This window comes from Argopecten irradians, chromosome 7, assembly GCF_041381155.1.
Source record: "Argopecten irradians isolate NY chromosome 7, Ai_NY, whole genome shotgun sequence".
Taxonomy (NCBI): domain Eukaryota; kingdom Metazoa; phylum Mollusca; class Bivalvia; order Pectinida; family Pectinidae; genus Argopecten; species Argopecten irradians.
The window spans coordinates 3,232,520-3,246,565 of record NC_091140.1 but is presented as its reverse complement, the minus strand read 5'-3'; the positions used below and the strand labels follow the sequence as shown (position 1 = coordinate 3,246,565).

General features: G+C 35.3%; 1 protein-coding gene across 1 annotated transcript in view; it reads right to left on the bottom strand.

The window, feature by feature from the left end:
- Nucleotides 1-14,046, bottom strand: part of LOC138327295 (protocadherin Fat 4-like) — a 74,563-nt gene that overhangs the window by 30,802 nt on the left and 29,715 nt on the right. The window contains exons 2-4 of the mRNA XM_069273275.1: nt 3,754-3,952; nt 3,126-3,469; nt 1,678-1,879 (exon numbers count right to left, since the gene is read on the bottom strand). Of these exons, the coding sequence (XP_069129376.1) occupies nt 1,678-1,879; nt 3,126-3,469; nt 3,754-3,952 (745 nt within the window). The remainder of the gene's footprint in view (nt 1-1,677; nt 1,880-3,125; nt 3,470-3,753; nt 3,953-14,046) is intronic.

Below are 14,046 nucleotides of genomic sequence, written 5' to 3'. Positions count from 1 at the left end.
CTTACACTACAATGAAAAGTAGTCAGTGATTTGATTTCCTCGATAAATTTTGACAACTGTTGTAGAGGTCTAAACTACCTCTAGACATAGGAGAGTTCGACTCGGATTTCAGATAAGTGATCCGCATTTTCAATCATATAAGTGTAACATGTCATTTACCCTTTCAACAACTTGTAAGTACATAAGGCCTTTGTGTTGTTTTGTGTGATTCATAGGTTTTCAGTGTATCATACAGAAACTTCAGACAAAATCTACAAACTGATGCCACAAACATTGAAACCGTGGCTTGAAGTTACCTGATGCCACAAACACAGACTGACTGATATGCCACAAACTTTTGCAGCTGAATTATAATTCCTAATCCATTGCCACCTCAATAGTACACACACAATAGCTATATCAGCTATCTACCTTACAGGTAATGCCTTTTCACAAGTAACTTGAGACTATCACTCCATATGTTCACCGCTTATACATACATGCATTACAACTTCATAATTACATCATAACCAAATGAATGTTTACCCTACACCTTTTATATAGGATTATGATAAAAAGGCCATTGAATTTACAAGATTTCACGATTCCATCCGACTCCTAACCTCTAAGAATGGAAGATTCTGCGTTAGTTTTGTGTTGCTTATCGTTGTTTGTTATCTAGAAAGACAAATTTATATAGATCTGCCATAGGACCTACATTACAAAGACTTGTTATTAAAATACCAACAACAAAAACGATAACATCTGCAATATATTGTACAATATACGGTCATCTAGGCTGGGAGTGATAATGTACTCTACGCCAACATTTACATCTCTATAAACACGTTTTACATATCAATACGACACCACAAAAGTTGTCGGCAGAATTTTACGTTCTGATAATAAAAAGTAATGGACTTTAATTGGTTTGGTTTATCAGAGGTAAAATCAGGAATCTTAAATTTTGTAGAGTGATATAACTCCCTCAAATTATATAGCAAAACATTGTCATATGGTAATGTAAAATAATACCGTCCTACACCGACTCTATGGCTGATGCACAGATATCTTGTTTGGTAAGTTCACATCATTCAGAATTACACAATTCTAAACCATCATTAAATATTAAAATTCATGATGACAGGGCTAAAAATTAATCTGAGAAGACGTTTTTTGAGAGTGATGTTTCATTAAATTTGCATGAATTTTCATGAAAATCGCCAAGTTACACTGACAAAAACAAGTTAATTCCAAGCAATCCTCATTTACTAAATGTATAATCCTGATAAGATACTGGGATGATTCGGAGCACGTGTGTTGGTGATGGCTGCAGATCATGTAAATCATTGTAGAGACGTCAAAGGACATGTATTTATCAGAATTTACTACAGAGATAATAACAGACTAGGACACCCACTGCCGATCTCAGACAATACCTAGAAGGTCGGTTCACTCTCCATGTGGTGTGTCCTCTAATGTTACATTAAACATCAGAAAAACTACTCATAAATCACCTACAAACAACCCAACAGGGATATAGCTCGGTACAAAATAAATCTTCATTTCTCTGCTCAGTGGTCAAAGAAACACATGCTCCAAGCCATCAAATTGATCACTGGAAAGGACATTGCTGGCTTACATACCAATGAATCTAAGGGGAAAAAGATTTACAGGAGAAAGCGTTGACAAACTTACCAGAATCACTGTCTGAAGCTGATACAGTGATAATACTGGAATCTACTGTGACATTTTCAAGGATTTTAGTACTAAATGATGCAGGGTCAAAGGTCGGAGAGTTGTCATTGATGTCCTTGACATTCATAAATACAGACACAGTACTGGATAGGGCAGGGTCGCCATGGTCACGAGCTTCTACCGTTAGAACATACAACTGCATCTAAAACATAGAAAAGTTTTTATTTAATGCTGTGGCCATATTGTAATCATTTCAGTTAAAAAGTGAGAACAAAACATAAATAATGTTGTTCTGATGTGTGATGAGTGAATTGACTGTCGTTTTGCATTTTAATTAAACATTTTGATAATGTTGGTAGACCTATATACTGTATTTAACCAAATAAGCACAAAGGATGCTTAAAATATTGATAGACCATTTATACTTTTCCCAAAACTATTGCCCAAAGTAAGCCAGAGATCAACTTTCAAAAGAAAGAAAAGAAAGAAACTTATTTGTCTTTTCAGTCTGCATATTTAAAAAAAAATCAATTCAAGGTATGCGATGTCTGGAACATAGGAGGGGGTTATTATTAGGTCAATACAGTAAGAGAAAGAGAGAAAATGTGTTTAAACTATAATCTTGAATGAAAATTTTTAATAATAGAAAGGTAAAATGACATCTACATCCAGTTCCATGTAGGGATTAAACACCTGGATACCTAATTAACGAGATCATGAGTTGTTGTGTGGTCCGACCATCCCAGGTATAAACATGGTAAAGATAATCAAAATATTTTACACCAAAACCCATTAAAATTTTCTACATTGGACAAAAAAACCCAAGGACTATACCAAGGAACTGGGCCGTACACAGTGAATGGGAATACAATCAGTGTACAATAATGACAGTGTTTCCGGTTCAAACTAAAGCTGTCAAACTTGATATGGCCACAATAATTCTATACCTTACAAGTGACAGGTGATCGCCCCCACTAAAGGTACACAAACTTCCTCCATTCAAACTATAGAATGTATTCAATATACTGGGGCTGTTCTATACATAAATACAATTATGACCTATTACAAATCATTAACACATGTAATGAGTATTTTGAGGTATTATTGAGGAATAAGTTGACTGATTGTGTTTACTCCAATGTCCCTTCTGACCTGCCTAGCCTATACTTTGACCTTTTGCCTAGCTGTTGAGATGTGATCTCCCTAACTGTTGAGTTATCATGACACATGTCCAGTTCCACTTCGACTATTAGCATTATTCACTAAAATCATGAAACATTTGTCTATATTTGATACTGAAAAAGCTTTCTTAAATAATTCAGAACATACAAAGTTTGTTTTTCAAAACTTTTTTGTATTTCATTGCCACAAGACACTTAAGACATTTCACCAAGACGACCTTGTTTTAATGAAGGTTTTACTTGTCTAATATCTGATAGTTTCCTTACTTGTTCAAAGTCAAGCTGGTTTTTGAGAGTAAAAGTTCCCTGCTTCGGATCCAGGTCAAACATATCACCACCAAACTGTGACAGCAAAGTGTAGCTGACCTCTCCGTTGACCCCAAGGTCGCTGTCGGTGGCGTCCACCCTTCCGATGGTTGTATGTGGAGCCATATCCTCTGGAAGGTCAAAAGTATAGAGGGCGCTGTTGAAAGTTGGTGTTTCATCGTTAACATCGGTGATGTAGATAGTGACGGTACTCTGTGAGGTGTTGATGCCATCTGAGGCATTGAGGGTAAGGTCATAGACATCCTGGGCTTCACGGTTCAGTTTACTGGCGACAGTGACAACTCCTAAAATAGTTATAATACACAAAATCATTGTCAATTTTATCTCAGAGATTACAGGTCCTCATGAAACATTGTCACATCAAGATTACAGAACAGACAATGTAAATATCCTCATTGAAGAATCGTCACATCATATCAGAATCCTGTATCTTTTATACCAGGAATTACAGAATAAATCACGGTTGAGGATATAGTCATATTAAAACCCTATTGTCTTATCATAAGAATCATTTTAACACATATAGATACAATAGATCAATAAACAAAACATAACAAGAAATACGTACCGTTCTGGTCGACAGCGAAACTGTTCCCAATGTTGCCGGCGGTGATTCTGAGGGTCACCTGTCCAGTGAGATCCTGGTCTGTTACAATCACCCTGGTTACCTCCCCTCCCACAGATAAACTCTCTAGTACAGACACTGTGTATTCCGACCGGCTGAACTTTGGTGGAGTATCGTTGATGTCTGTAACACTGATCAGCACCTGTAAAACAGTAAGGTTAGCACTTATGATGAAAGCAGACCTTTAACACATATTGTGGTAATTATAATGAACTAGATTAGTGCATTTAGTGATCTTCAGCATCATCACCTACATACAGTAGCTTACAATTATAGGGACTAGTCTAGGTTATGGGAAAGTGTTATGTTAAATCATTCTTACATCACAAATTCCAAATTTCCAAACCTTAGGTTAAACCTTACAGCTACTAATGTTACCTGCATGTCATCCTGGCGGAGGATTGTTACAGGTAAGTATCAGGTTACCTAATTAAAAATCAAATGAGAATTCTGAATTTGCAGGTGTGTTATTGGAGTCTAAAACAAATTGAACAGCCCTGTACCATGTCATTACGTGTCAATCTGTATATGTACATAAGCATACAGTCAACATTTACAAAGACATTGTTACATAATCTATACAATAAGATTGCATAAAATTGATTTTTCCTGTAGTTAACATGTCGGTAACTGATAATAAATCATCGGCATATTCTGACACTGATTCCCCATGTAGACAGGTGTATCTATTAAAGGTGAATTTCCTCATGACGGAGTCCCAGGACCACGGAGTAGTGTCCCCTATCGTAATAGCCGGGGTGTAGGTGTGACTCGAAGACCAATATGAAACCCTAGTATAACACAAACTGTCACCGACATCAGACTGACAAAAAAACAGCTCTACGATTTCCTACCTACGGGTTGTGTTCCTATAAATCACCACCCAATTATTTGACCTCTGTAAAAAACGTGTGATCCTAGAAATTTTAATGAAATATGATATCACTAAAAATCACTTACTGGCGTAACAGCAAGGACACTACCTGTACTTTTGCCAAACTAGGTAAAGCGCTATGTACTGATCAGAGATACTCAATGTGACAATAATATCATGTGTTCCAATAAAAAATCCATTTGTATTCGTTGGAGCAGTGCAACTTTAATGATTTTTTAAAAATTAATCAAACCTATTATGACATAGTTAACATATGAATTCAAGGTCACATGGACATGCAAGTAACGTCTCAGGTAATAAATTCTCACGCAAAATTATCTTCCTAGTGTATTTGGTGATCAAAAGAATTTCTATGTTAGAACCCAGCCGATATAATAAGACTGTTGATAACATTTTAAAGCTGGATTTTGTTTGTTTACAGAAAAAGGACAAACAATAAATATCCCAGATCAGTCAATATATATATAATCCTTGTAAACCTCGCTTTAATGACCTTCACCTCTATAGGATCGTCTCGACACTCGAATCCTTTATTAAGGGAGATAATCACACTATCCCCAGCTCAGACCCGAAATCCATTGTCCTAAGTACACAATGACATATTGTGTGATTAGAATATTAATGTTTAGAAATCGTACAATGGTATACCTGTTTATTAAATTTGATTTCAGTGTGATGAGCTGTGCAGTTTAACAAATAATCCTTCAAAAATACATAAAGTATATAGACTGGATTTCACAATTTAAACTTTAAACTTCCATTGATCTTAAAACAAATCTAAGTTATTTTTAACACCTACGACATTATGCTAATTACAACAAAATTTTATACTGTGCAAATTAAATATTCAATTTGATCACAGATGTGTCTGCACATTTTCCTATTCATACCAGTCTGGGAGATATATGGTACTTTTAAAACTATCAGTGTTTAGATCTAACATTCTCCACCTTCGACTTCCTCAATGAATTTTTTTTTTCTACTATAGGATGTGATATCAGCCGCGTCGTTTAGACCAGTCAAGCGGATCGGTATTTGTGAATTGTCATTACTTAATGGCACGGTAAACATGATCGCTTTCTATCAAACTTTTACACTTCCATCAAATTATGTCTATAAAAACCTATGATGCAAAAAGAAGGTCTGTATAAAAACAGCGGGGATTGTCCGAACGAGAGGTGACACAGCTCAGCAGTTGTTGGTGTGGTGTTCTTAACTTCATCAAAGCAATTTTGTGGTTTGATGTTTGAAAGGTACTGTTCCCCATAGTAATAAACCATCAACATTAACGTCCGTTCACCTGGACCTGACAAACACGTCAGCTTTGACGTTTTCAACCACACAATGACTTAAGAATTACACGCTAAATATTATGAATTGGTTTGAACTCAAGACCTTTCTACCTTTTCATTAATGAGGTATTTTTCACCTTATGAATAAATTATTATAATCAGAAATTAATTGTTCACCTGAGGACAATTGTTATTAAGTATTAATTAAAGCAAATACTGTCATAATAGGCATATAATGAAAATGAGGTCAAGGAAATATTTCAAACTTTTTATCGATATTGACCTCTCATGGAGACCAATAATCTTGATATTACTACAACTGGGTCAATATAATGGTAAAATAAATAAATATTTTGATTGTGGAGGTCTCTGGTCTGGTTTTCAGATTGATCTATATATGGCCAACAATACTGACTGGAATGAAACGTGAGTGACTACGATTAACATAAATGCACCATCCATTATCACTTTAGTAGGACAACAAAAACATTAGATTTGTACTTCTCCAGACATGTACTTTAGGCCTGTTCTGTATGTAGCCGATGTTGTGATTTGAAAAATGAGTTTCTATATTCTCATAGTTGTAACTAGAAACAATTAGTATAAATGTGTTGATACACATGTACCAGTATCTATTACACATTGTTTGCCACCTGTTTATTTGGTCTATATTAGTTAGGTATACACACACCAACACATATATTGACTGACAAATTTTTCTATGTTAGAAACCAGAGCCTAGAGAAAAATCTGCAACCTACAGTGAGTACCTGTCACATATTACACAGAGAGAAATACTAGGGTATATTTGATATATTTGGCTAACCATCACAAATTTGGCTAACCATCACAAATTTGGCTGACCATCACAGATTTGGCTGACCATCACAGATTTGAAGACATGTAAAATATATAGACATTTCGTCATTTTTACTTAAAGACTCAAAGATCTAGACTGCAAATACTGCATAACTTCCATGTAGATATATATATTATGTAATTCCCAAGACAGGTAACTTTAACCATAATATTCAATGCTTCATTTAATATGCAACCAAGGCTTCAAAATGTAAACCCACAATCACAAGTTAAAACTGAAATGTTCCACACACACGACCAATAATAGCAGGCAATGACCAAGGCCCCACAATCACAAGTTAAAACTGAAATGTTCCGCACACACGACCAATAATAGCAGGCAATGACCAAGGCCCCACAATCACAAGTTAAAACTGAAATGTTCCGCACACATGACCAATAATAGCAGGCAATGTGTGTAAGTTTCCCTGTGGGAGTAATGTTTACATTCAGGTTTTTAATCATCCATCACATTAACACATCACAGTATAGTCAGTGTTTTACTTTAATATCCTCAGGGAACAGTAAAGTTAAGCTGTTCATACCAATTAGGATAAATGTACCTTTTATTACTTTGTCTATGCAGTTTACTTTACTTCTTCTAAAACCATCAGAGTCAAATGAATATATTACAATTGGTTAAGTGGCAACTAGAATGGAATAAAATAGGTTCACTAGAAATGTCTCTGATATTCTCATCATCTGTAAGTAAGACTATGAAATCTTGCATTCTTATATCTTTTATTATTTTTAAGAGAAATGTCTGAAAACTTAATAATCAAAAGCAATTAATGAAGCATTCCCCATATTGCTTGACATTTTTTCAAAAAAAATTTGACAGAGCAAATACTGGTCAAGTTTAATTGGATCTAAAGCTACCTTGCAAGACGTTACATTTTCTGTAACAATAGTTTGACAATACTGTATAGGTGTACAGGTTTTCTTTGTTATTCAGTATGTGGACCCATCCTAATAAATACCAATGTTCTCGTTCTAACAATCGACGCTTCGTCTGTGACATGCACACCATACAAAACGTATATTACTTACTAATATTTGTTTACATATTATATCAACAGCAGGTTGGATTTTTTTTCCTGTAGGGTTCTTGACATGTATAAAACACAATACAATCAGACATTACTTTGATAGGTAATTCTTTGTTATTCTCCCAATCATTGAGTATTTAGCTATGTTTCGCCTCGTCACAGTATAAAGGTGTTGGATTAAGGTTCGTTGGGATTATACCTCTCCAGGTAGATCTAATCCCTGACAAGTGGCCAGGAATTAACACAGCTATATAGGTAAGGTGTTAATCAGTAGTCCTGTGCCAGTAGGTTTATATGTTACCGTACCGAGGGTAATAAAACGTTATACCTTACTCTCTAAAATAAACACACAAACAACTACTAGTACCAATACAAACCCCATTCAATACAACAGCAATGCTAACCCTATAGAATGGACACCAGACCTAAAGATATTGATAAAATTTTCTCAGCAGAAGTCTTATACTAAATTATCTCCACCTAGTTTGAAACTTAGAAACAGATATGTCCTAGATACAAAAAATATGAAGCCAAATTTGAGGTGTATTTTTGGCTTAGTGTCCACCTTGAGAGCAAAGGGTCACACGATTTAGTTACTTCTTTCTCCTTTATAATATTACATAGTAGCACAAAAAATATATTCCATGAAAGAAAGAGGGGCTTATTTTCTGCAGATTCCAGTCGTGATATTGACAAACCACTTGTTAAATTGTAAAGTCATGGTGTTCAGGTATAAATTTGTCAATCAGTGCCCACCTGTATATATAATTATAGGAGTTTGTACATCTGTGATATTTACAAAACAGTTATCAATGGCATGTTCATACTAGATCATTTGTTCATAATTGAATACTGAGCAGTTGTCAATGGCATGTTCATGCTGGATAATTTGGACGAGAGTAAATATAAATCTACATGGAATATGTCGTAGGTCAATATAAATATGTTATAAAGCGAATTGACAGTTTACACGTAGTGGTTAGTAATGATGACATCAATATTAAACAATATCCTATTTATTTACTTAGGAAATCTATGTTTTGGAAACCTGATCTATTTATTAACCTGAAGCTTTCTCCAATACAGTCACTAATAGATAAAGATTTGTACCACTCATCAGGAATTTATGGTCAGAACGATTTCACCCAATTTATTGGCCATCAAGCGGCAAGGACAAACAACGCTATAAGGATGTACAAACAATGAGGTAATTGAAAGACAGAATGACAAAAAGACAAATACAGATTGTATAGAAAACCTTGTGTATTTCACACCGCGGACTGTGTACCTACCGGGACAGTATACCTACACACCTAGTGCCACAACTAAAAGTACTTCTGGTATACCCGATACTATTGATCAATCACAAGGTCCCTCGGAAATCAGTTTAATTGTTAAGATAATGTAACACAAGTTCAATTGCACTAAGTGAAACAAAAACATCAAATCAACTTGATATATCAGTAACTTTAAAGGAGAAAGAGCCGACTTTTACCTTCTACACTTAAAGTGTCAAAAGTGAAATATGGAAATCTCTAAATGGGGAGATAAGAAAAGGTGTTGTATCAGTTTCCTGGCAACACTTTGTATCCATGGTATCAGTTGGTATACTATCCAATGATCAGTAAAGATTATCAGAGCCACCATAAAACTTCTACAACATTATATAACTTTATCTCCCTATTTTCTATTCCTCTGTAATTTTATCTAGACTGTTCCATATAAACCATCTCAAAAACCCTCCTAATTGTCCTTTACACATTTTAAGAGCGCAATAAAATACTTTCTTCTATCAGGCAGCAATTTCACAAGAAAGTGTTAAAATCCTCTAAGATGTTGTATATTTTGCAATAATTATGACTGAACAGGGCTCGGGTCATCAGGATGGCAATACAGTGTTGCCAAGTTTTAAATGATCACATGACCAGAGAAAGTCCAAAGTTATATACATATATAGTATATAAACACACGATTTATAGTGGAGATCTTTTTATGGTGAAGACATTTTTACAATACATACATGTAGTCTGACTGTCGACTACCTGTTCTCACTGTGTCAGTGACCTTGACTCAAAGGTCAAATAGCTATGATGATTACTTTCAGCATTAAACCATCTAGTATTGAGATTTACATATCAATAAAACGCCAGTGTTTTACAACCAAACGACTGACAAATGCAAACAATAACCTGCCATTCTAGATAATTACAACTCTCAAACGACCTGTTTTAAGGGGACATAACTCCATAAGCAGAATCAGCTTCATATACAATTATAAATATCAAGAGGATGTATAATAAGATAGGTAATTACCAAGAAAGGATAACACTATTTTATATATTAAATGGACATACTTGAATTCCAAATATTGCAAATATGGAAAGTGTGCATGACTATGTATGTCTTAAAGACAAGAACAAATGTGGTAGGAATGTATTTTTCATCTTAAACAGAAAGTTCTCTGACCTCTCACACAAACAAATCAGCTCCATCACAAGACAGCCAAACTTGTTGACAAGTTTAAATATAGGTAGAAGTCCTTTTCACTGTCGGTATGATAATTTCTCTGTATAGCTGAATTAGTAGGTTTTGTCCACCTTACAATACATTCTATCCAAGTTTTTTACCACACAAAGAAAACATCATGATCACAATCATAGCACTAAACTATACACGAAAAAAAATCTACTCCTCCCCACAGAAATAGTGGTAGAAACGGATGTGTAATGATAAAAAACATTGAATAGGTAATTGGACGTCAGTTTATTTGTACAAGGTTGGGCGGCCATAGCTTTCAGTACATATTATCACTGGTAACAAAAACACAGTTAAACTTCATAGCCCCATAATGCCCCACAAAACAGCCATGAATGTACACAATACTCGCGAGCATACACAAAAACTCAACAACCAGTTCACCTTTCTGAGGCATACAGAAAAGATTAAAAATTTTATAAGAGTATTCTTGTTCTGTCCTGCGGATTTACAGCGTTAGGAATCATACTCCATTAATATCAACAGAATGTTTATCATGCGATATGACATGGTGTTGTCACGTCTGATCCAATGCGACCCCATCACTCGAAACTTATCACGTTATCGTAACATCTCAAGTGGATCGTCTTTAATAAGAATTAATAAGTGTCTTTGTATGATCAAGTCAGAATTCTCCATCGTGATAACAGAATTTAACAGAACCAGAATACACTACAGATGTTCTGATAGTCCCTCAAATCAACACTAGATGTTTTCTTTTAATTTACTACAAAGGCATACCGAGGCTTAGCTTAGAGCTGAAGTGTATATTCTAGACCATATAGAAATAAATCTCATTTCCATGTTTAATTTGAATTAATTCTCAGACACATAAAAACTCATTTTGTACATTAATGAAATAACAATATTATCCATGCTACTTATATATGATAGTGAAACATCAGAAGAAATTAAGCTACAAAAAACGTGTTGATTTTTTTTTTCAACTACCATCTCAAATCCAATACTGAGTTTGAGTATAGAATCATGAGAGATGAATAATAAAAGAAAACAGACCTAATTAGGTTACGAGTCAGCTCTGATCTGGTGAATTATAGATGTTAGCAGTCCCTGGAGGCGTTATTAAGTCACACTGCTGACACATATAAACTGATACCCTGATAAACCTAGAACATAAATCGGACTATAGTGGACATCTGGACAACACTGTTAGAGGTTATACAGGTATTGTTAACCTGTATACCCAATAAACAATAAGACTTAACATATTTCTTTGTTACCTTTCATAGTATAAGAATTTCACACAACAATGAAATAAGATTCTGGAGCAAATCATGAAAAAATCTGTAAAACAGAATTCTGTCTTATCATTGGGACGATTTTGTTGACGGAGATTCTGACATGAGAAACAGTAATTCAATCCAATAGAAATCAGCTATGCTGACTATTTGTTTGGAGAACTAGTTATAATGATGTTTTCTGACTCTAATGAGGAAGTGAACAGTAATCTTAATGTCAAATCAAAGGGTCATCAACGTGGAAAAAATAATGCTGGAGCAAATAGAGTTATCTGCCCTTGCAGTGGGCTGACCCAATTTGTCAAGTTGGCAACATATAACCATAGATTGAGAAATATCCAGATAATTGGACTAAGGAAGTGTGTTCAATCAACTGTTCTGATTAAAGACCAAATGTTCCTTCCACTTGACCAGCTCCAATCCTGTTTGAGTGGTTGTTGGAGCCATTGACCTCTGACCCTGACTGGTAACCACTGGATAGAGATGTTTAAGGACATGTGTCACCCCATCATCCTGTCCGTCCATAGGACACTGAATCAATACATCACAGGCCAAGCCAGTCAGAAATATCAATCTTACCCAGACAAAATGATGACCACTTCAATCATCATTTAGCTACCACATCTAATGTCTTCTGTCGCCACAATATATCATAATACCTCGACCACCGCAGTTCCTTCCGACTCGTCCTGATGTCATCTCAATCCTAATTTGATTCAATCAACTATCTGCATTTCTGATTTTCTTACTCATAATTCCTTACCCCAACTTAATTTGCTATCCTCCCTATTTGTACTATAATCTCAGTGTGTTGTCAATCATTCTGGACATCTAGTTCTTTACCCAGTAAATCTCCCATCTCAAATCTTTTGGTATTTGGATATGACAAAATGCTGAAGTCACAACAGACACATCCTATACTTTGGAATCCAGTCCAAGCTGAAAACCTCATTCCCCGGACATTTAAATTCTAAAAGTGAACAAACACGGTAACATTATTGGTTATTAATTTGACAAAAGATTTCAGTTGTTGTTTTAGACATTACAGCACTGACACAGGTGATTTAAACTTCGCTCATTTTCTACAGCAGATAAGAAATGAAAATTTAAACATTTCATATGAGTGTCTAATGTCATAGCGTATGGTTGGGTAAGCCATCAATCATAGCTGGTCCAATTTTCTATACTGTTGATATAATTTATTGGAGTATATTACATCCGCTATGATCTCACAACGATTGGATTGGAACAGATACGACCCTGAAATTGCATTGTGGGAATTGTGGTACCATGGCGTCCAGGCACCTTTCAATAAGTTCAGGTGACGACTCTAAATGATTCCCTATTAAAAAGTCTTCATTCAAATATTAAAAACATTGTGGCCGACAGCCACTTTAACGCACACAATAATTGACAAGCGGTGTTCCACCAGGTTTTTATCTTCACATTCATCAGATTTGGGAGATGCAATATATGTCTTTTAAACAACCTTCAGAACCTGCAAGTTGTATATATATATCGTGAAATACAAAGAAAGCGCAACTGAGAGAAAAGATCAACAGTTTATACAGTAGTGTATGTTGTTGGTGTGGTGAAAACACACATTAACACGACACAGAAATAAATCTGTCCTTGTCGGCCTCAAACTGCCTCTACCACACAGATGGAGGTATTGTATAGTTACCCATGTAAGTAATACAGTGTCTGCAACTCAAGATCCCAAACACATGCGCTCTTATGTAAAGATAAAAAAAAATCTAATTGAATGAAAATTATTTTAGCCTAAAATGGTCCAATAAAAAGTTGACATTTACACTGAATTATGGTCCAATTGGCTGGAGAATTTAAATCAGATTCTGCTGGGCTATTTTAGTTACAGCTTGGACTAATCAGATGTACATAACGATCAGGTTTGGGTATGTGTGAGAGGGTAGGGCATTGTGCTGATTATGTGTTACATTGTCAGAAAGCATCACCAACAATCGTACACAACAAAATTCCGACAGCCTGCCAAAACACCGGCTTATCCATTGATAATAAAATCAGTGTGTTCCTCACAAATGGGAAATTCTTCTTGTGAAATTTAACACCAGTCTAGAATGCAAACATTTTTGTTTTAAATTGATTCAAGTGCTAAGTAATCTTTATTTTATCCCTAAACTGTTTCCCCCTGGCGACTGTTCCCAACATGTTCCAGTCCTGTGGGAGCTAGCTCAGTGGAGGCCCAGCGTTTCCTCAGTAATGTTACTTTGTCTGCCAGCAGTCCTCTGGGGTAGGATGGTAATAGTGTAAAGCTATAACACAGCTATATAGATATACTGTACACTGTACTTTGTTTGTATATAGGT